The sequence below is a fragment of the Quercus suber genome, unplaced genomic scaffold (assembly GCF_002906115.3).
Source record: "Quercus suber isolate HL8 unplaced genomic scaffold, Cork oak 2.0 scaffold_243, whole genome shotgun sequence".
NCBI lineage: Eukaryota > Viridiplantae > Streptophyta > Magnoliopsida > Fagales > Fagaceae > Quercus > Quercus suber.
In genome coordinates this window covers 862,819-887,042 of record NW_027069700.1, presented here as the reverse complement: position 1 = coordinate 887,042, position 24,224 = coordinate 862,819, and the positions used below count along the sequence as shown (strand labels likewise).

Genomic DNA, 24,224 nt, shown 5'->3' with positions numbered 1-24,224 from the left:
TAAATTTTGAAACCAATTAAGTCTGAAAGAAAAGTGATTGGAGCCATTTAATGTTAACTGGGAACTAATTTGGGACCTATTAATGTTAATTGTGCTGAAACCATTTTCTAACAAATGACCTATGCTCATCATTTCATTGATATCTCTTAGAATATTTTGAATCTGTGAATGAGGTTAATTTTTCCAGAAACTAGACATTTAGGACTTCAATTTGAGCATAAGAACAAGACAATTTCGATTAGAATTGAGTCAGGTATGATTTTTTGAAGTTGGCTCTACATGCTGTCATAGCAACTACGGGAAAATCGAATTTTGGCTTGCTCCTCACTCCCACCAATCTTTCCATTTAATGCACCAGATTTTTCCCAAGCCTAAAATGAGGTCTAGGTTCATGATTTTTTTTGTCAATCCTCATTAAATGGCGTTCCATTCATATTTTCTCCACCACTACTATATAAACCCTCCCTCTCCTTCATTCCAAAGGACACAAAAAACCCCCCTCTTTCTCCTCTCTTGAGTTCTAGTGAAGTAGAGTGGTCTTGTCATATCTTGGTCTTCCTAATACTCAAGGTATTGAGTGAGACTCACTCTCTCTCCCCTAGTTCTTTTTTTTCCCCCCTCCACCCTTAGGACCTTACCAAGAATTTCCTCCTTCACCATATGGATCTTGCATGAAGGTAGAATTTCTTTCCCTAACTAGTTTTTATGTTGTTATGATAAGAATTTAAGATTAAAGCATGGTAGAAATTATTTAAATCCCCTTGAATATATTTGAATTTTCTTAATTGTTCTTATATGTTCTTCACATGTTCTTGATTGTTTATCCCATGTTCATGCATAACACTAGTTTTAATCTAGAATTTCAAAATTCTTTCAAATCCTTGAATCTAGGTTATCACCATCCACACACATTCACTAAAATTTATTTTTTAATCCAAATGCAAGCTTAATAAATTGAATTAGGGTTTATCACATGCACACACATTAAATTCAACATGCAAATTGATTGATAACATATTGGATGATGTGATATGAATGTTAGCCACCATAGTCAAGAAGACCGGTTTCACCGGGCAAAGTGGGTGCCTAACACCTTCCCACCTTGTAACATAGCCTCCGAGCTTAGATTAAGAGTTAGCAGATTAAATGCTTACCCATGTAATTTTTGATTTTTAGATTGTAACTAGGAAACAAAGTCATGTACTTTATCTTAAATTGTATTTAGGACCAAAGCCATGTAATTTTCCTATGATCAATGTAAATTCAATTGTTAAATAATAAAATAAGGAATTTTTCAATTTTGCTTTTCTTATTTATCTCAATAATTAAATAAGTGGCGACTCCATTGTAAAACCCTTAATTTAAAGGGGAAAATATAACTAGTCGAACCTCCATTTTGAGAGGCAATAACACGACTCCATCTATTCACGTGGGTTTGGCCCAGCATCATATAAAAAGGGGCTGGAGGCGCAGTCTCTCATAGGCCCGAGCTAAACCTAAGGGGGGGCCCAAGCTCTTTTCTCTTTTTTTTTTTTGGAAAATTTTAGCTGCTAAATTTTGCGAACAAGGGATTGCCATTTGAAGGGCCGGGTATAAAGTGCTATTATACCCAAATTGATCGTAGGTTAAAGGCCCTTGATGAATTAAAGATGATAGTTATAGAAGAATTGTGTGTGAATCCTACTGTGCACAACATACAAATTACTTATCGTTCTCCACATGAAATCCTAAAGAATCAGATTAATTACAAGTATATGGCAATAGAAGCAGATAAACATGTAAAGATCATGTTTGACAAGTTGGAGAGAATACCTGAAGTAAGTGGTATTGAGTTGTACATACAGTTGGAGCCGCGTGCAGAAGTTGGTATCAAAGAGATCCAACAAACAACCACAAGTTTACAGATTACAGTTCCAGATGCTCAATATGAGTATTTTACACATGTAGAGGATGATGATGATGATGATGATGATGATGATGATGATGAAACTATCATTAATGGTGAAGATTTTGTCAATAGAGATGAGTATAAAGAGAGGATTGAACAAGGGGACTTTGAGAGAGACATTGATGACGATGAGATATTTGACCGTAGTGAACCCTATGCAGACAATGTTATTATTTGATGATGAGGATTGACGATGATGTATATATTAGTACTGTTAATTGATAATATTAGTAATATTCTAAATCCAAAGAAATAAGTTGATTCTACGTTCATACATCTACTAAAGAAAAAAGAAACGCAGGCAATAAAATCTAATTATAACACATTACCATTATATCTAATTTAGCACTGTTGCGATTGACATACTTTTGAGTGATCGGACGGTACCAGCGGTAATAGGCAAGATCGCGGGGCATCTCACCAATCTGAGGAGGTGCATGGCATACTCGTTGTTGTCGAGTATCCCATTCTCAGATATAAGTTGCGTGTTCCTTCCTTCAATTTCTATCCACCTTCCCATGCAAGTCTATTGCATGTTGTCTTGCACTGGTGTCAACATGAGCGGGCTCCACTTGTGCCAACCCAAACTGTCGAAGGATATGGTCTGGGTGGTGTGTCTCTAGTATGCAGAAACACACAAGTAGCACCCTTGCTCTCCACATATCCCTCCCTGCAACGCAGAAGGGAGGAAGGTGGCCTAAGTTTGTCTCATTTGGTTGCCACATAATCTACAATAGAAACAAAAACAATTATGATAACATCTTAAAATTTGAAACAAAATTTAGTAACAAAATGTGACAGTGAACATGGTCTAAAAAGTCTAGACAAATCGCATAAAATTCACTCTCTTCAAATTGTGGTAAAATTGTAAATAATTTGTAGTTGACTGTAAAATAAGCCCCCTAATGCCATCACTAGACCTTTCCAAAATGACCTTTCACTCATATGACAAGATATTGTATGGCCAAAACAGCTAATCTGGGAGCAAGATATTGTATGGCCAAAACATGCTTTTCTTGGGCTTTAGACATGTCAAAAATCTATAAAAAGAGAGGAAAGAGAAAGATGCAAGAATGTAGCATGAATCATCAAAATACACACTTAATTGTGTTTGTCATGTTTAGTCTATTTTTCTTTAGATTGCCCTATAAACGACAATAACCTCAGTAGTAATGTTAATAATTATTGTCATGCATAGGAACAAGTAGTTCCAGTAGTCTATAATTGTGTTTTTGTTTTCATAGTAATTATCATGCAAATGAGTTTGATCTTCTCAGATGTTTGAATTTTGACCAAATCTTAATAATGTCCCCGTTCTCAAATCATAAACCTATTGCTAGATTGAATTTTGTTGTGCCAATCGTGAGCAAATGTTATAATATTGTCCCAACACATTAATGCATAGTTGCCACCATTTTCCTGTACCAGTCTGAAACACCAATTATATTGACCAAATAAAAACACCATATGATCCTTATGATAATTAGTTTGTATTATTAATGATGTTGAAATGGATGGTATGAAATTAGAAAAGATTCATGAAAAGCCTCCCCTGTATTTCGAATGACTCTGCTATTCCAAAGTTTATGGACTTGAAGAGTGTTGAGGTCCAAAAATTAATTGGTCACAGACTAAGGCCCAAAGAAGTAAAACGCTGAGCCCATTTCACACAAAAGATAAATAAATAATAAAACTAAGAGAAAAAAGGGAAGGCTGGGCTTATACAGTAAAGAAAAGAGGAGAAGAAAGAAGAGGCCCAGAGGGTTGGAATCTAGAGACCCACGAAAGAACAAGAAAAGCCCAAACCAGGCAGAATCAGCAAATCAAAGAAAGCCTAGTAAGAAGAACTGGGTCGGGATCCTAGAAGTCACCAAAGTCAGGGGATCCCTGGACGCGCGAATTAAGATTAAAGCAAATTCAAAAGGAGATAAAAAAGACAAAGGGCATGCGAATCTCATGCCCCAGACATGCAATGAAGCCAAAGGGTATGAAGCAAAAACGCAGGAGTCTGGTACCAACCATTTGAAGAAAGTGACAAGGAAAAGTACACTGAAAAAGCTGGAGCACTGAGAAGGAAAAAGCCAAACAAATTCAGACCAGCCAACAAAGAAGTCTGGGAATAGAAAGCCAGTTGAGGGACTTTCATTTGGTCAGACCAAAAGAAAGAAACTATGAGAGAAAAAGGAAACGACATGACCCTGAGCAACCTGGCACAGCACGAACTCTGAGGGGCAAAAGGGAGAAATCGATAGTCCCCAGAGCCCGAAGTTGTGCTATAAAAGGAGGAAGGGGTCCATGCTGAAAAGAGGGGGGGGGGGGAGATTCATCTTTGATTAGAACACTCAGCCATTCACGGCCATTTTTTAAAAGTTTTATAAAACTAAAAAAGAGCTCTGTAAAATTAAAAGAAAACAGAGGAACCGTTCCCGGTATTCCAGAGACAGAAATCGATAGTCCCCAGAGCCCGAAGTTGTGCTATAAAAGGAGGAAGGGGTCCATGCTGAAAAGGGGGGGGGGGAGATTCATCTTTGATTAGAACACTCAGCCATTCACAGCCATTCACGGCCATTTTTTAAAAGTTTTATAAAACTAAAAAAGAGCTCTGTAAAATTAAAAGAAAACAGAGGAACCGTTCCCGGTATTCCAGAGACAGCCACTATAGCACATGTTCGGATTCAACAAATTCAAACTTTGTAAGTCTTGAAGATTAAATAGATATCAAAGGCTGTAGTTTTTGAACTTAGTTGAACCTTGCATCACGTCTTAGTAAGCATTGCAATCGTAACTAAAGAAAATCAATAAAATACGCCTCACTACTTCGAGGATCCTTAACTTGTTCTTACATTATATTTCATTTTACTGTGCATTTCTTTATTTGTTGAAAAGTCATTCAATACAAATATCTTTGTTTGTTAGTTATTTGTGTTGTAGGAAGCTTGTTTTTTGTGCACCACTCGGTTCTGAAACAGCCCTCTTAGCTGCGGTGAACCGAGCCCAGTCCACCAAAATATTTCTTTGGCCCAAGATCCTTGGGCCACTAAGGTGAGAAGAAAAAGCAACTCTCACAAAGAGAATGAAAATAAAAATTAGTAATATAATTTTATGTACTCACTGACTGTATTATAAAACAAAAAAAAACAAAAAAAAAACAAAAAATTGAAGCAGAATACAATGTTTACACGTAAAATAATGAGTAATGAAATGGCAATTACCCTCTTGAAATGAGAGTTGCAGATAAAGCATTATATGAGCTCTTGGCAGTGGTTGCCAATAGCACAATTGAGTGCAAAAAAAAAAAATAATAATAAAAAATAAAAAATCAAACATAAAATTATTAGAATACCATTTCTGGATCTCATCAATTGGTGTGTGTACAAATAGTGGATTTCCACATGTAGTATTTGAATCTAACCTCTTAACAAAAAAGCTTCCTCTACTCAAATGACAACATTTCTTTCCAAAATAATAATAAAAATGTGTCGTAACTGTATCAACCACGTTTATTATTTGGGAGATAATAGTATCAATATGGCTGCCAATCCTAAATTTGAGAGAGCTTAGCTTAGCTTAGGTCATTGACAAAGAACAAGATTGTGCGTGGGCATAAGTTTTGTTCTCTGTTCCTGTCTGTTGAAAGATTTGGCACAAAAAAATTTGGAAAACATATAATCATCTATACATACTTCATGATGCTTGCAATAATAAACCCCCACTCCGTTCCTTCCCTTCTCACTCACTTCCCAACCCCCACTCTTCTCTCACACACCCACCTATAAATTCCATCTTCCCAAGCCCAAAAATCTATTTGGTAGCTAAGAAACCCAGATAAAAGAAAAGGAAATTCTATATCTCATGTTCAAAAAAACGAAAAAGTTCTCCTGAACAGTATAAAGAAAAGCCTAACCCCAACTATTCTAAATGCATTGTGTAAGAATTTCTTTTCCTTTTTCTTAATATTCCTGTCATTAGGTTCAAATGTTTAAATCCCATTTTCTTCTCTTCCCACCAATCAAACACAACTAGCTATACATACATATCTAAATACTTATTTTTTAAAAGAAAAAGAAAAAGAAAAAAGGGATTTCTACTTAAAAAGCTGAAGAAAATGAAAAAATTAATAAATGGCCAAGCATTTTGATTGAAAACCTTAATTTAGTTTTTTTCCCTCGCCTTTTCTCATCAACCAAACACATTGACACCAATATCGCATATTCTCAGCAACCAAAAGACAGTTCAGCTAACAATATTTCTCAGTGACATGCCTCTCTCACATTGTGAGCTCTCACTTTGAGATTTATCCTAGCTGAATACATTTGAAAGTAAGAAAGCACTTCCATATGTGCGTCTAGGTTTTTAAGTGATGTATTAATGACAAAGGACCACCTTTAGAGCATTCACATCAGCTCGTCTAAAAGATTCCGTCTATTTTACACAAAAAACCTACTTTTTCTATTATATATCACTTTTACAAAACATTCACATCAATTTGTCTATTCTATACCTTCTTTTATTTAAATAATATTTTTCTCACATTTTTTTATTATTATTCACAACTACCGTGGCCCCACTAATTTTGACACACACTATATCTGATCTCTATCTCTTTCTTTTTCTTTTTCACTTTCTTCTTTTTCTCTTTTCCTTCTCCTTCTTTCTTCTTCTCCGTTTTTTCTTTAGCATCTTTGTCTTTCTTCTTCTCCATTTTTTCTTCTTCTTTCTTTTTCTTTTCCTTCTCCTTCTTTCTTCTTCTACATTTTCTTCTTGTTCTTTTGCAATTTCGGTCTGATTTGTTGCTCTTTCTCTATACCCATCTCTCCGCCTCTATACCAATTTCTGAATCAACTCTCCCTCTCGGTCTAAATCCACACCATCTCGGTCACAGGCACAAGCACCGATCTCGGTCACAAGCGCCGATCTCCCTAGCTCCGATAAGGCAAGACCCATACCCACGAGCTCCGATCAAGCGAGACCCACGATCATTACAGTCAAGCACCGATCGTTCCGATAAGCACTGATCTGTCTCTTTGTTGTTTATCCGTTTGGGTTTGTGTATCTCTATGTTTTTTTTGTTTTTATTTTTTTATTTTTTAAGCAAATGTATTTCTGTGTTGATTTGTCTATGTGGATGTATTTGTGTGTGGATGTGATTGTGTGCATCTGAGGAAAAAGAAGAAGATGAAAAGTTAGTTTACTGAGTTTGTTGAGTCGGAGAAGAGAGAGAAAAAAGGAATGAATAGAAATCATTAAAATAATCTTTACACGAGCTACAGTAACCGTGTATATTTACACGGTTACTGTAGCTCGTGTAAAGATATACACATTTTTACACAATTTTAGAAGGACTGATGGAGAGCATTTTTGAGCCAAAATGTGTAAAATTTGTATTGTAGATCTATTTTAAAAGAGTTTAACTAATCTGATGTGAATGCTCTTATAAGACATTTTCGAAGTTGATGATCAGTAATTAAGATGGTTTATTGATTTTTCAACTTTTTTTTTTTTTGAGAAGTAATTGATTTTTCAACTTATTTCTGTATACTTAAGCAAATATCCTGTCAACAGAGGAAGTTATTTCCGTCTTGCACTCTTCCTCAATTGAAGATGTTATTATGGTAAACCTAGTCCATATAAGAGGTTTCTTGACGAATCTCATGAAATCACCAAAGCGTATCGTAGCTGTGTGTTTCCTCTCTCTCTCTCTCTCTCTCTCTCTCTCTCTCTCTCTCTCTCTCTCTATATATATATATATATATATAAGTCCCTAATGATAGAAAATTGGATACACAGTTAAAAGATTATGAAGCAATTAAAAGTTGCCCTTAATTATGCCTAATTTTTCCCCTATTTTTACATAACTCACCAAGATCTAATATGCATGGCATATTAAACTTTTGCTCAAGTTTTGAGCCAGATCTAAATTGTATTCAAATTTTGGTTTAGAACTAACATGGCAAAATTATCTTTTATGTTTATATTTTCCCTAATTATGAAAGTTATTTTTACATTACACACACCTTTGCTTCTACAAGATATGTACATAAAGATAGAATGGTGAGTGTTACTCTTGATTTTCTTGATCAATTGATTTTGTCTTTTTTTTTCCTTGACAAAAAATAATGTGGATAATAAAAATAATAATAATCTTTATTCAGCATAACCAAACAGATTTTTTGGATATTATTACCTGGCCCGGCTCCATTATAACTAATTGCTTGCAATAGTGGACCAACGCCATGCCGGATGGCTTATTCCTCGGGCTTGGCACCCACACCCACCTAGAATTATGAGCGAATAACATAAAATAAGATAATACCACTCAGTTGCTAAGAAGAGTACATTGTATAACACACTGAATATCATGAAAATACTTACTTAAATGTAAGTGAAGCTTTTGGCCGTGGGCCATAATTACATCTTGGTGGGGGCTCTATTTTTAGCACAAGAATGACAACCTCACCCATGCCCAATATTGGACCAATTGTAACGCCCTACCAATCTGCGAATGATCTTTATGGCTTACTCATATTTTTTCTTTTGTTAAAATTAAAAAATAAATATTTTAAATTATAATCTAATATTATAAAATATTATTTTATTCATCCGTCAGTGTTCCCGTTAGATTAGTGACGAAAGTTAGCTTCAAGGACTAAAGTGAAGGGCGTAAATTGGTTTTAGGGACTAAAAGTGGAAAAAATAAAATGTAGGGACTAAAATGGAAAAACTTCAAAATATAGGGACTAAAAGTGCATTTACGCCAAGTTATTTTTACATTACACACACCTTTGCTTCTACAAGATATGTACATAAAGATAGAATGGTGAGTGTTACTCTTGATTTTCTTGATCAATTGATTTTGTCTTTTTTTTTTCCCAGACAAAAAATAATGTGCATAATAAAAATAATAATAATAATCTTTATTCAGTATAACCAAACAGATTTTTTGGATATTATTACCTGGCCCGGCTCCATTATAACTAATTGCTTGCAATAGTGGACCAACGCCATGCCGGATGGCTTATTCCTCGGGCTTGGCACCCGCACCCACCTATAATTATGAGCGAATAACATAAAATAAGATAATATCACTCAGTTGCTAAGAAGAGTACATTGTATAACACACTGAATATCATGAAAATACTTACTTAAATGTAAGTGAAGCTTTTGGCCATGGGCCATAATTACATCTAGGTGGGGGCTCTATTTTTGAGCACAAGAATGGCAACCTCACCCATGCCCAATATTGGACCAATTGTAACGCCCCACCAATCTGCGAATGATCTTTATGGCTTGCCCGATACAACTCTTTGTACAACCATGCTAGACAAGCACTACCCCAACTATACTGTAGCGGATCACGAAAGTTCCGTAGGAACTCCAAGAACATCAGATGCACCCTATCTCCTGACTTTTCCATGAAAATCGAATTCCCTAGTAATGCTAAAATATAACATTGGGCATACTGATGTATCTGAATTTCTGTTGCATCATGAGGCAGTGGCTTTGCAATGCGCTCAACGAGGCGGTTGATGAGAATTCTTTGCCCCACCAAAGTTTTCTTTTCATTCTCCAAAACTTCAAAACCAAGCAACTCCGCGCACAGATACCTCTAACCTCCCCCCTCCTCTACCAGTTGGCCCAACCAATACCTCACCGTCTATAGGAAGTCCTAAAATGAGCTCCACATCTTGTAGGGTGATTGAAATCTCACCACATGGAAGATGGAATGTATGGGTCTCCAGCCGCCATCACTTAACTAGGGCCGATATTAGGCCATGATCTATCTCTCTGGACGAGGCCCTAAACAATCCTTCTAGCTCCACCAACTTGATAATGTCTATCACCCGATTGTCTTGCATTGATATCTTTGCTATCTCCTTAGAGCGACCACAACATTCAAGTGGGTCTGGGTCCTCTAAAATCAATAAAAATTATGTGGTTGTTAGAACTAGATATACAACTTTGAAAGAACTCGCTAAAAGTCAAAGAGAACGTAAAAATTAAAGTGGTTGCTAGAACTAGATATTTCACCTCGTCATTCCAAATATTAGTTGATTCATGATTTGGTTGTTGTGACAGCATTGAATTATCAATGGGATTAGGGCGCACAATCTATGGTTCCTCACCGATCCGAGGGTCCATACTGCAAAGAGTGCTACTGTGAGATCATTTAAACCCATCGTAACATTTATGATTGATGAATTTACAAAGTAAGAAAAATGTCTGAAAAGCAGATTTAATACAAGTATGTCACTAGTATATAATAAAAGCATATTTAATTATATCATATGAAAAAAAAAAAAAAAAATTTTTTGGCAAACTATATAAATGCAATAAGCTTATGTATGACATGAGAATAAGTAATAAGCAATGTATGACATAAGCTATGTATGGCAAAATTCAATACAATTAAATTACGTATTAAAAATATATATTTTAATTTAATAAGCTATGTATGACATAAGAATAATTATAAGAATAAAAATTACATCAGTCAACTATATAAATGCATTACATGGTTTTGTATTTTCTTACCATTTGTGGGTAAGATCACACTCTTACCATTTGTGTTAAATGGTTTTGTATTTTCTTTTCATGCATAATGAATGTTTATGACTACAAATTTCAAATGTCATTGGTGTTGTTCAAAATGTCTCCTCTACAATGAGCATTCGGAGGAAGAGCAACAATGATACTATCCCAAAGCGTGATATTACTATTGCCGATGAGACGTGAGTTTATACTTGGTGCTGACTGCTATTTTTCATGTTCTTGTCTTGTGTGTTATATTGAAACCATGAATACCTGAATTGTAGGAAAAAGACAGTTGTGGTCTCCTTGTGGAATGACCTTGCAACAAGTGTGGGGCAGGAATTGCTAGATATTGCAGATAAATCACCTATAGCTGCAATTAAATCCCTTAAAGTTAGGGAATTTAAACGTAAAACTAGTTTAAGCTTAATTCAGTCGCAACCATTGTTATTCTCTAGAAAGAAAGGAAAATGGGATTCAACTCATTATGCATGCTCTACATGTTTTTAGGTGTATCTTTGTCAACACTGAGCAAAGTGTTGTGCTTACAAATCCAGATTTACCTGAAGCAAAGAAGTTGAGATCCTGGTATGTAATTGCCAGAAAGCTATCGCCCACTTGTCTTGCCTTGGACAGGTATGATTCTGAGGGTAATTAAAGTTCAATGGCATCTGTTAGTTCTGGTATGAGCCCATCATCAAAGAGTGGTTCAAGGTCAATGTACTCTGACCGGGTCTCTCTTTCTCACATACTGAAGAACCCATCCTTGGGTGAGGAAAATGTATTATATCAGGAGCTCTTCACTGTAAAGAAATTTCCTTAAAGAATTTAATATGTGATGGTTTCATAGGAAAATAAGTGTATATAAGTCCCTGTTGAAATAGTATTTTTCTTTTTTATAATTGTTTTATATGATTAGAGTGGTGATGATAGTGGTTTTCAAAAGGGAATGTCTCCATCTATAGAAATTTTGTAATGTTTTAAAAAGTTCACATATTGTTGCAGTTTAAAATTAAACAACTTAAGGTTGATTTTGTCTTGACATTGGACATTCAGTTTTAGTGATCTGAACTTTGTGTTTGCATTGGCTAGCCTGTATTTTTCAGCATTAGAGGATACATAAGCTTCATCAAGCCTGCTCAGGCAACGTGGTACCGGGCTTGCAAAACTTGCAACAAGAAAGTGACAGAGGCTTTGGGGTTTGGGTATTGGTGTGAAGCATGCCATAAAAATGATGAAGAGTGCAATTTAAGTTGAGAGTTGGGAAATTTGACAAAGCCAAATTCATATTTCTGCAAAATCTACTGCATATTGTAGACACACTGTAATTGTTCAAAATTACAGAAATTTGTATAAAGAACTTTGTAATAAGCAAATACAAGGAACAAAGATCACTTATCCAAAGTGAAATTCCTTTCTAGATTTACATCACTAAATGACCTAGATAACAGTTACAGCATCTGAAGACAAACAACTCTAAGAGAACTGGACAAGTAACCTTTGATGAAAAATTGAAAAACATAGAAATCAAAGAACATACCTTAAGGAGGATTATGACTGAGGGTCTTTGGTCTGTCGATGAGAGGACTGTTTCTATTAGAGTGAGCGAGCATCTTCGGTGTTTGGTTGTCTAAATATGTGGCCTCCAGTGTCTGAAGGACGAGAGAGTTTGAAGAAGGAGAGTGTTTGAGGGTGAGAGTGAGTGATTTTGGTGGGTTTCGGTGCCTGAAGGAGGACAAATTTGGGTGTTTGAGAGTGAGTGTAAGAGTGATAGATTTGGGTGTGTGAGAGTGAGTGTGAGAGTAATTGATTTGGGTGTCTAAGAGGGAGTTTGTGTTGGAAATAAAGGAGAGATAATACCTGAATTTTCCTTGAAAATTTACACAATTTGATTTTACCAAGAGAGGTGGCAGAGATGAGGCGTGGACCAAGTCACTGTCTTGAGACAAATCGTGCCGTCTACGGTATATCCGATGTAGTTAGACAAATAGTTTCTGCATGTTGCCCCCAGGATACAACAGCCCAGCCACCTTTTGCTGATTATCCTTGCGAGCCTACACTGCTCGTAGGATATAAGCTCTCTATAGTACTTTCTTTTTCCTAGAAAATTTTGTAAAAGATAGAATATTTTTGTGAGTAGTAAGAAACAATAAATGGTAAGTGTTTAGGACAATAAAAACTATTTTTAAAAAATTTTCAGCTTTGTAATTCAAGAATAATGTGTCTCTACTACTTTATTTCTTTCCATATATATATATATAGCCGGACCTTTAACTTCTCCTTAGCCAAAAAATCAAAAAGATTTGATATCAATTAAATACTCATAAAGATATTGAAATTAATAATATAATCAATGGCTTTCTTAATATATATATATATATAATTTTTTGGCAAACTATATAAATGCAATAAGCTTATGTATGACATGAGAATAAGTAATAAGCAATGTATGACATAAGCTATGTATGGCAAAATTCAATACAATTAAATTACGTATTAAAAATATATATTTTAATTTAATAAGCTATGTATGACATAAGAATAATTATAAGAATAAAAATTACATCAGTCAACTATATAAATGCATTACATGGTTTTGTATTTTCTTACCATTTGTGGGTAAGATCACACTCTTACCATTTGTGTTAAATGGTTTTGTATTTTCTTTTCATGCATAATGAATGTTTATGACTACAAATTTCAAATGTCATTGGTGTTGTTCAAAATGTCTCCTCTACAATGAGCATTCGGAGGAAGAGCAACAATGATACTATCCCAAAGCGTGATATTACTATTGCCGATGAGACGTGAGTTTATACTTGGTGCTGACTGCTATTTTTTATGTTCTTGTCTTGTGTGTTATATTGAAACCATGAATACCTGAATTGTAGGAAAAAGACAGTTGTGGTCTCCTTGTGGAATGACCTTGCAACAAGTGTGGGGCAGGAATTGCTAGATATTGCAGATAAATCACCTATAGTTGCAATTAAATCCCTTAAAGTTGGGGAATTTAAAGGTAAAACTAGTTTTAAGCTTAATTCAGTCGCAACCATTGGTATTCTCTAGAAAGAAAGGAAAATGGGGTTCAACTCATTATGCATGCTCTACATGTTTTTAGGTGTATCTTTGTCAACACTAAGCAAAGTGTTGTGCTTACAAATCCAGATTTACCTGAAGCAAAGAAGTTGAGATCCAGGTATGTAATTGCCAGAAAGCTATCGCCCTCTTGTCTTGCCTTGGAAAGGTATGATTCAGAGGGTAATTAAAGTTCAATGGCATCTGTCAGTTCTGGTATGAGCCCATCATCAAAGAGTGGTTCAAGGTCAATGTACTCTGACCAGGTCTCTCTTTCTCACATACTGAAGAACCCATCCTTGGGTGAGGAAAATGTATTATATCAGGAGCTCTTCGCTGTAAAGAAATTTCCTTAAAGAATTTGATATGTGATGGTTTCATAGGAAAATAAGTGTATATAAGTCCCTGTTGAAATAGTATTTTTCTTTTTTATAATTGTTTTATATGATTAGAGTGGTGATGATAGTGGTTTTCAAAAGGGAATTGTTAGGTTCTAAAGGTTTAGGAATTTATGTATTTAGAACTCTAATTTGTAATGTTGGCAAACCATGATCAAAACAATATGTTTAGTCTTGTTATAGTGTGCTCAAAGTTGTTCAATTATTGTAAAGTTGGAATCGAGAGACTGCAGATGCATTGAGGCATTTCGGTCTGGCTTGATCGATCGAAGAATAGATTCAATCGATCGAAAATTGACCTGAATGCGTTTTCTGCGGAATTTCCAACTCAGCCCTAACTCATTAAACGTTTAGGGTTTTATGTTTTTGCCCTAGGTATATAAGGTAAAACCCTAGCCACGTTTTGGGTGTTGCTCTAGTTGTATTGTTGCTCATACATTGCTGTTTTGTGTAAATCTCTTGTGAGATCTAGAGGAGCTTTCCTTTACACAAAGTTTAGGGTTTTCAAGTTAGAGATAGTATCAATAGCTTGATGATCAAATTGGTTGCTACCATTGAAGTTTAAAGAATATCAAGCGTGGGTGCTTGTATCTGATTGAAGAATCCAAGAAAGAAGGAGTCCGTGGATTCGGAGCTTGCACGTGGTCGTGTCAGTAAGTTCTACTGGTGGGTAGCATTAGGAAGTTAAACAGGGATCTTGTAGTCCTTCTGTATGAACTTCGATTCTTTCGCATAGTGGATTCAGGTTTACCTTGAGGATAGCTAGGTCAAATCCTCCCCAGGTTTTTACCGTGTGGTTTCCTGGGTGATCATATCATTGTGTCTTTTATTATTCCGCTGCTTTATTATTTTGATATGATTATTTAATTGCTTTAACCTAGAATTGTATAATTTGACTAAGTAACAACTTGGCTAATTAATCTAGGCTAACCAATCTGGTTGTTCTAAGGGGTCTAAAACCGTTCAAGTGGTATCAGAGCAGGTAGCTCTTCTGTTTTAGATCTTTTGATCTAAGAGCTGATCCTTGACCCCTGTTGTCATGGATAATTTGAATTGTCTTTCTGATCATGTTTCTGCTCATGCTTCTGCTGATTTTATTGATGCCTATGATGATTTGAATAAAAAGGACAATATTGTTTCTGTTGATTTTTTTGATGCTTTTGAAACTCTTCGTAAGGAATTATCTAAATCTTTGAAAATTTCTAAGAAATTTAAAGAAGAGTTAAAATTGGCTAATCTTGAAAAAGAGGATTTGATTGTGAGATTAGATGAGTCTAATAAAAAGAATGAATTTTTGAGAAATCAAATTTCCTCTCAAGATGAGAAGATGAAAAGCTTGGAACAAGAGTTAGTTGAATCTAAAACTAAAATTGAAAATTTGACTAGTACTAAGCCTGTTGTTGATAACAGAAGCGTTTCTGTTTCTCTTAAGCCTAAAACTGAGAAAGTTTATATCCCTCCTTTTAAGAGGAATAATAAAGAAAATGCTTATTTTGCTAGGTTAAACAAAGGTAAAAGTTCTGATGTAGACGCTGAAGTTTCTAAACCTATGTCTAAACCTATGTCTAAACCTACTGTTAGAGAGCATGATAAATCTGTTTTTGTGCCTACTTGTCACCTTTGTGGTGTTGTTGGTCATATTAGACCAAACTGTTCTTTGTTGAGACAAAAACCAAAATCTGAGACTAGATTTGCTGTTAGGAATACTAATGTTCCTAAAATTGTTCTTGTTTGTCACTTTTGTGGTGTCTCTGGTCACATTCGTCCTAATTGTCATAAATTGAAATTTAAGCATTCTATGTTTCAATCTAGGATATGTGATGAGATTTCTCTTGCCATAAGTCCATATAAATTGTCTCATGTTCTTTTGAAAAATTTGAGCTTGTTGGCTTATGAAAGGAATTTGCAGGATTTCAATCTTTCTCAGAAGATTGGTGTAATTCCTCAAATGCACTCTGCTTCACATGGATTTTCACCTACAAAGCCGAAGACTCGTGCTAAATGGGTGAGAAAAGATTCTCCAAGGTGAATGTTGCTAACTTGTCCCTGATTTAATTCTTTCAATTATTTGTGGACATGTTTTGTTTTTGTTTTTGGTTGTTTTGTTTTTTAGGTTTTTTTTATTAAAAAAAAAAAATCCAAAAACATTGAAAATTTTCAAAAAGACAAAAATATTTTATTTTGTGTCTTGTTTTATTGTTCTTGAGGATTACATGAGTTATGATATCTCTCTCTTAATTTAAAACATGCTTAACATTGTGGAGAAACTTGAATAGTATGCTAAGCTATTTCTGATTTTGTGTGAGTATGTACTAGTTTGTACATATACTCATGGGTTAATTAAGAAATTAATATTTCTTATTTGTGTACCCTCTATAGCTTAGTTAAACATTGTCATGCATTGCATTTGCATTGTTCATTTAGCATAATGTGTGCTTTTTGTTTTTGGTCATAAAATTTTTTAAACCAAAAAGATTTTTGTATTTTGTATTTCATATCATGGATTTGAAATCAAGGTTGGCCACCTTATCTTTACATAACAAGTTTATGTACCTTGTTTAGCTCGGATGAGCTTAATTATTGCACTTTACTAGTTGAAACTTTGTAATGCATGTTGTGTGGGAAAGATGTTTATGGTGTTTATCATTTTGTCTTAATCTTGAAGTCACATGTTATTTGACTGTCGGACTTGATCCTTTTGAGAAAGGCATAAATAACCATCTCACCACTGTTCACTAGCCAATCATGAACACCTTAGTGCATATCATAAGATTTTGTACTCGAGAAAGTGTAGCACATGCACAAAAAGAACATAAGGTGTAGCCTCAATTAAATTAAAACTGGTGTGTACTATTAGGCTTGATGCCAATTCACTTAATTCAAACCGGTGTATACTATTAGGCTGAATGCCATTTCATACAAATAAGAGGCAAAAATGCAAGAAACTTACATGATTGCAAGCTTTTGTTCTAGGAGATGTGGGAGTTATAGGATGTAACTCTTTAGGTGATAGTCTCTTTTAAATTCTATGTGATGAATTGTGTAGACTTTGTGTTTGATTGCTATTCACATATCACCTCACATGTATCTCAAGTTTTTGCTAGTATCACACACTACACAAGTTACTCTTTGTTAAACATTGTACATGCTAGTGTGTGTGTTTTTGGTCTGACCAACCAAGTTTGAAAATATCTTGAGATTTATGCACAACATATTTGTTGCTTGAGAAAATATAATGGGAGGTTGATTGCAATTTGTTTAAGAATATTGGGTTCAAAATTTTGGGTTTTTGAAAAAGCATTCCATCTCATACTCATGCATTTTGTTTCTTCAATTTAATGCTTTGAGGAGTTATTTTCAAAATTCGGCTTGTGTCTTTCAAAAACTGTGATTTTTCCAAAATTTAGTGAGCCTCTGCCCATTTCGATCGATCCAACCTATTTTTCGATCAATCGAAAAAGTGCTCTCATTTGTCTTAAAATGACTGTGCTTTTCGATCGATCGAATGTATTTTTCGATCGATCGAATATCGTGGAAAAGCTTTTTAAAAGTTCAGTTCTGACTTTTTCAAAGGTGCTATTCAAATTTTTTTCAAACTTTTCTCTCTCTCCGCGTTGGCTAGGCTCCACACCTCAGGATTTTTGTCGTTTTCCTCCGTTGTTTTTGCAAAATCTCTCTTTCCTCAAGCCGGTAAGACTCTTTTGCCCTTCCTTTTGATGTTATTTTCATTATTTCATGCATAAATCCATGCATTTAAGGGTAATTTTCGGACTTTATTCTTTTTGGATTTTCTGTTGATTCAAACCTTATTTTATGAAATTGATCATTGGGTTTTTGTGGGGACACATTATATTAATGATCCTTGGTGGTTAATTTGATCAATTTTGTGTTTTGTGAAAAATTGAAAATTCTAGGGTTTGTTCTTGATCCGAATTGGGGCTTTTGTTAAATTGGGTAGAATTTGATGAAATTGGCTTGTTGTGTTGGTGTAATTAAGCATTATAATCTATGTGCTGTGTTTTGTAATGCTCAATTCATCAATTTGTTGCAAAATTTTCAAGTGGTTTTTCAAATTTTTGGGATTTTTGATAGAAATTCCTTGTTCAAGCCAATTTTGTCCAATTACTCTCAATTAAACTTAATTTGTCACTGCATTTAGATCATGCATCACAACATTTTATTGTTCATGCATCATATAGATTTTTGTTCTATATTATTTATTGTGCTAATTTGCAGTCTGCCCTTGGTTTTGTTTTCTCTTGTTTCTTTGTGTTTTTCTCTTTGTGTCTCTGTCCTTTCCTTAGCACTATGCCTAGGAAAACTAGAGCCCGTAGGAGTGTTCCCTCACCTTCTCCTTCACCCCCTCCATCCTTTGATAGTGAGAGGTTTCCGAGTGAGGAAAACCAAGAGACTTTTGAGAAACTGACCGTTAAGAGAAAGATTTGGGCTGAGCGTTCTGTGCTGTTAGATGAGCTTGATCCTGCCATTAGGGCAAATTTTGAGCGTCGGGGTTGGTTACCCTTGGTGGATGTTTCTGATCCTCCTCCACCTTCTGCCTTGATTAGAGAGTTCTATTCGAACATCTCTATCCGCGTCTATGATTCCAACACTCTAGTTAAGAGTTGGATACGAGGCGTAGAGTACACCATTACTCCTCGGGTAGTGGCTGATGCTCTAGGGGTACCTTTGGTCCAGCATCCTGTCTATCCTTATGATGAGTCTCCCGAGATTAGCGATGTTTTGTCATACGTCACTGGTACTACTGTCCAGTGGGGTTCTGATCCTCGGATCACTTCTGCTGAGCTCTCTGGGTTGCACTATCTGTTCTTTCGGATAGCTTGTCATTCGATCTGGCCTATTTCCCATGTTCACACCATTCCTCTTGAGAGGTGTGTTTTTCTGTACGCTCTTGTTACTGATGCTCCTATTAGTTTTCCCCATCTTTTTCTTCGTTCTTTGAACGAAGTTTATAGGAGTTCATCTACTGCTCATGCTCTTGTTCATCCTATTTTCATTCATAGGATTCTTCTCTTTCTTGGTCTTGATGACTTTCCTTCCTCTGAGCCCGTCCATGTGATAGGACCTTTAGGTGCGTCTTTTCTTAGACAGAGGGCCGCTCATCTTCGAGCTGGTTCTAAACACCCTAGATCTGAGCCCTCTAGTAGTGCACCTCCTCCTTCTTCTTCTGCAGGTATGGCTGGTGAGGATATTCCTATTCCAGTTGGTGATGATGCTGCTGCTGCTGATGTTCCTCCACCTCCTTCGGCCGACTTTGATGTTCGTCGTACTTTGGAGACTGTCATGACTGTTCAGCAGGCTCATGGTCAGATTTTGGTGGACTTGCTGGATGAGATGCGTGCTCTCCGAGCTGATCTTGCGCGTCTTCATTCACCCTCACCACCTCCTTTTGATGGCGACTTGTGATTGCCCTTTGGCATTCCGTCACAAAAAGGGGGAGTGGAGTTTTGACTTGTAGTAGAGTTTTTGTAGTTAGGGGGATATTTTTTGTTTTAGAGGAGCTTGTGGAGTTTTTAGATTGTATCTATGTGCTTCACTTTGTATATCATTTTTGGGGATATTCATGTTAGGGGGAGTAACATTGATTGATATACATGATATTTTTTATTGATTCTTGTTGCTTTATGATTCACTGCGTATTGATTTATATTTATGACTTGTTCATTTTTATATGTCTTTATTTTGTGTTGTGTGGATCTTACAAGAATGTTATACCTGTTGTTTTACTCTTTACTGTCACACATGCGTTTATGCGTTTGTTGAGTATTTCAGGATTATACAGGTTGATTCAACTAAGCTGCTGTCTACACTTGCAACTATGGATAGTAGTTAGGCTGAATTGAATTTTATGAGCATTATCTTTGTAAAGGGCTTTTTATTTGTAAAACTTTGAGCTGTTAATTAGGGTTTTGTCACGGATTGCCAAAGGGGGAGTTTGTTAGGTTCTAAGGTCTTAGGATTTTATGTATTTAGAACTCTAATTTGTAATGTTGGCAAACCATGATCAAAACATTGTATTTAGTCTTATTTAGACTTGCTCAAAGTTGGTTTAATATTGTAAAGTTGGAATCGAGTGGCTGCAGAAGTACTTGGGACTTTCGGCCTGGCTCGATCGATCGAAGAATAGACTCGATCGATCGAAAATCGCACAGGTTGAATTTTCTGCAGAATTTCCAACTCAGCCCTACTTCATTAAACGTTTAGGGTTTTATGTTTTTACCCTAGGTATATAAACAAAACCCTAGCCACGTTTTTGAAGGTTGCTCCAATTGTATTGTTGCTCATACATTGCTGTTTTGTGTAAATCTCTTGTGAGATCTTTGAGGAGTTTTCCTTTACACAAAGCTTAGGGTTTTCAAGTTGGAGATATTATCTACATCTTGATGATCAACTTGGTTGCTACCATTGAAGCTTAAAGATAATCAAGCGTGGGTGCTTGTAGCTGATTGAAGAATCCAAGAAAGAAGGAGTCCGTGGATTCGGAGCTTGCACGTGGTCGTGTCAGTAAGTTCTACTGGTGGGTAGCATTAGGAAGTCAAGCGGGGAGCTTGTAGTCCTTCTGTATGAACTTCGATTCTTTCGCATAGTGGATTCAGGTTTACCTTGAGGATAGCTAGGTCAAATCCTCCCCAGGTTTTTACCGTGTGGTTTCCTGGGTGATCATATCATTGTGTCTTTTATTATTCCGCTGCTTTATTATTTTGATATGATTATTTGATTGCTTTAACCTAGAATTGCATAATTTGACTAAGTAACAACTTAGCTAATTAATCTGAGCTAACCAATCTGGTTATTCTAAGGGGTCTAAAACCGTTCAGGAATGTCTCCATCTATAGAAATTTTGTAATGTTTTAAAAAGTTCACATATTGTTGCAGTTTAAAATTAAACAACTTAAGGTTGATTTTGTCTTGACATTGGACATTCAGTTTTAGTGATCTGAACTTTGTGTTTGCATTGGCTAGCCTGTATTTTTCAGCATTAGCGGATACATAAGCTTCATCAAGCCTGCTCAGGCAACGTGGTACCGGGCTTGCAAAACTTGCAACAAGAAAGTGACAGAGGCTTTGGGGTCTGGGTATTGGTGTGAAGCATGCCATAAAAATGATGAAGAGTGCAATTTAAGTTGAGAGTTGGGAAATTTGACAAAGCCAAATTCATATTTCTGCAAAATCTACTGCATATTGTAGACACACTGTAATTGTTCAAAATTACAGAAATTTGTATAAAGAACTTTGTAATAAGCAAATACAAGGAACAAAGATCACTTATCCAAAGTGAAATTCCTTTCTAGATTTACATCACTAAATGACCTAGCTAACAGTTACAGCATCTGAAGACAAACAACTCTAAGAGAACTGGACAAGTAACCTTTGATGAAAAATTGAAAAACATAGAAATCAAAGAACATACCTTAAGGAGGATTATGACTGAGGGTCTTTGGTCCGCCGATGAGAGGAGTGTCTCTATTAGAGTGAGCGAGCATCTTCGGTGTTTGGTTGTCCAAATATGTGGCCTCCAGTGTCTGAAGGACGAGAGTGTTTGAAGAAGGAGAGTGTTTGAGGGTGAGAGTGAGTGATTTTGGTGGGTTTCGGTGCCTGAAGGAGGACAAATTTGGGTGTGTGAGAGTGAGTGTAAGAGTGATAGATTTGGGTGTGTGAGAGTGAGTGTAAGAGTGATAGATTTGGGTGTCTAAGAGGGAGTTTGTGTTTGAAAGTTTGAGTGTTTGAAATGAAGAGTGACAAGTGAGGTCTGGATTGTAGGTATTAAATGGTCAGAAAACGAGTCTCTTTAACTCGAGTTTAAAAGCAAGTTTTATAAACTCAATATCCACTTGGAAAAATTTGTCCACATCATTGTATGAAAAATCCCTAACTCGAGTATTAGAAGCTTGAGTTTTACATTGATCTCGAATTTTAAAAACTTGAGATGCTAGTTTCCCACATTGTTTCAAAACCGGACAACTAATGAAATTGTTAGCAATTTAAGGTTAATTGGAAAAAAAATTCTTAGTTTTCCTCTCATGGTGTTTGCTTTAGGGGTGGAAAAGTAAAGGGATAGAAAATATAATTTGAATAAATTTACTTTCATGCCCATACTAGATAATAATAATAAAAAAAAAAGTAACAAATTAGAAAACCAAGCACATTGTAGCACAAGGTGTTTTAGTCCAAACCTTTTCTCTCTTGTTTTTTTTTTTTCCAATTTGGGGAGAAAACATTTTAGTGGATCAGGAGAGAATATTTGGGCCCCATCAATTTTTATTCCTCTCCTCCTTCCAACTAAGCGCCTACTAGAAAAGTAAAAATATTTCCTCACCACTTTTCTCTCATTTCATTTCTATCCTTCCTGTTCTGCCTCCAACCCAAGGACCCTTATTTAGTACTTGTGGAGATATCAATCTTACCTCAGATGCTGTTGAATCACTTATTTAAACTATGTACAACCCAAATTCTCCCCTAACTATGAGCAATTTAAAAATGAAAAAAGCCCAATTATCAAATGCCCACAAAACTCAACCCACCCAATCCTTATTCCAAAACCGAAAGAACACAAGGTTCAGCCCAAACTTTATTGTTTTCTTTTGTGCTCAATGTCTCAAAAATGTAGAACGTCGGTCGATTCTAGTGCAAGCAAGTATACTACTGCATAGTCCAGATTCCTGAGTATGGCAGACCATTGATCGAAGTGATGGACAGTTTTGATCTTCCCAGATTGTGCCACGTTTTAAAACTCCAATTATTGCAATCTGCGGTGCATCATCATGGTCCATGGACCCATATATGCTTTTCTCGAGAGACAGCGGCACGTGCGCATCACCATAAGTATAAAACTTTGTTAGTATTTATTACAAGGATATGCCACGTGTTCGACAAGTGTCGGCGGGAACTGAGTTTCAATTTGCGTCCTTCTGACATAAAAGCCCCTCAGCACCTTTGCACTTTTTTTTTAATAAAAAAATAAAATAAAACTTTAAAAAGTTATTTATAAACTAAATAAACTATACTAGCCTCGTCATACACACGTAATAAGACTTTTTTTGTAGAAAAAAAAAACACTTGTATTTTTATTTTATATATTTTTTTTATTTTGAAAATTTAATTATAAGTAAATAAAGCAATTTAAAAATCAAAAGATTTTTTTTTAATAAAAAAATAAAATAAAATAAAACTTTAAAAAGTTATTTATAAACTAAATAATCTATACTAGCCTCATCATACACATATAATGAGACTTTTTTTGTAGCAAAAAAAAAACTTGTATTTTTATTTTATATATATATTTTTTATTTTGAAAATTTAATTATAAGTAAATAAAGCAATTTAAAAATCAAAAGTCTTTCATTTCTTTTCAAAAAAATCAAAAAGAGAGTAGCCATATTTTTTAAGCAATGTTTAGTGAGAATTATAATTTTTTATTTTTACTGAATTGTCCTTTAATTTTATCTCTATTTAAACATAGAGGTATAGTGACATTTTTGAAAAAAAAAAAAGAGGACTCCAAAAAAGAGAAAACCCCTTAAATAGTAGTATGGTATATACTAGACAAATTTCATTGCATTCTTGTTATGATAAGATTGAGACCTAATTTTATATGAGATTAATATAGTACAGGCTTTTCGGTAAAATGATAGTAAAAAATATCATTATTACTTTTTTTTTTTAATCTCTTTTTCTCTTTCAAAAAGAAAACAAAGGATAGCAATAAAGTTGTTCTTGGAAGCTTATCAGTTAACACATGGTTGTGGTGTAAGGTTTGAATTTGATTATCAGAAACGTGTGATGCAAACTGCAAATTGGATAAATCTACACGTACAACAATCTCATGCCAATCTTTTAAGGGGCTGCAACTCCCTCTTGCAAAAATCGTCAACTTAGAGTAAACTGTGCATGCGATGCATTTATATAAAATATATACTAGTTTCATCGTATGCGATTCGTGCATGTAATGAGGCTCTTTTTTTTAGATTTTTTTTTAATAGAAACTTGGGGTAGTCTTTTTTATAGGAACATGGAATAGTTTTTTTTTTTTTGATAAGATGGAATAGTTTTAGTTGTGTAGATGAGGTAGTGGAAAGTTTTATAGAACATGGTTTAGTTTTATAAACATTGCTATGTTTTTGTTTTTAATTTTTGTCAATATATAGTTTTAATCTCATTTTTATGTTTTAGAAATAAGAATAAATTAATTAAATTAGGGGTATTTTCGGAAGTCAAAAAGACAATAAAACTTTTTGAATTCTATTAATATATAGAGA

At 35.1% G+C, this 24,224-nt stretch overlaps 1 protein-coding gene and 1 pseudogene across 1 annotated transcript; both read left to right on the top strand.

Moving 5' to 3' along the window:
* Positions 1-10,964: 10,964 nt before the first annotated feature.
* On the top strand, positions 10,965-11,734 carry LOC112012778 (replication protein A 70 kDa DNA-binding subunit B-like). Its single transcript, XM_065780713.1, has 3 exons — positions 10,965-11,065; positions 11,156-11,282; positions 11,570-11,734. The coding sequence occupies exons 1-3, from the start codon at positions 10,965-10,967 to the stop codon at positions 11,732-11,734; spliced, it is 393 nt and encodes a 130-aa protein (XP_065636785.1).
* Positions 11,735-13,187: 1,453 nt separating this feature from the next.
* LOC112004125 (replication protein A 70 kDa DNA-binding subunit B-like) lies at positions 13,188-21,096 on the top strand (annotated as a pseudogene).
* Positions 21,097-24,224: the final 3,128 nt, after the last annotated feature.

Excerpts from the sequence above, each read along its gene's own strand:
- LOC112012778 (XM_065780713.1), top strand. The coding sequence starts at position 10,965 with ATGCATGCTCTACATGTTTTTAGGTGTATCTTTGTCAACACTGAGCAA. Across the intron at positions 11,066-11,155 it reads GCAAAGAAGTTGAGATCCTG|TTCTGGTATGAGCCCATCAT; the intron begins GTATGTAATTGC and ends GGCATCTGTTAG. Across the intron at positions 11,283-11,569 it reads TATATCAGGAGCTCTTCACT|CCTGTATTTTTCAGCATTAG; the intron begins GTAAAGAAATTT and ends TGCATTGGCTAG.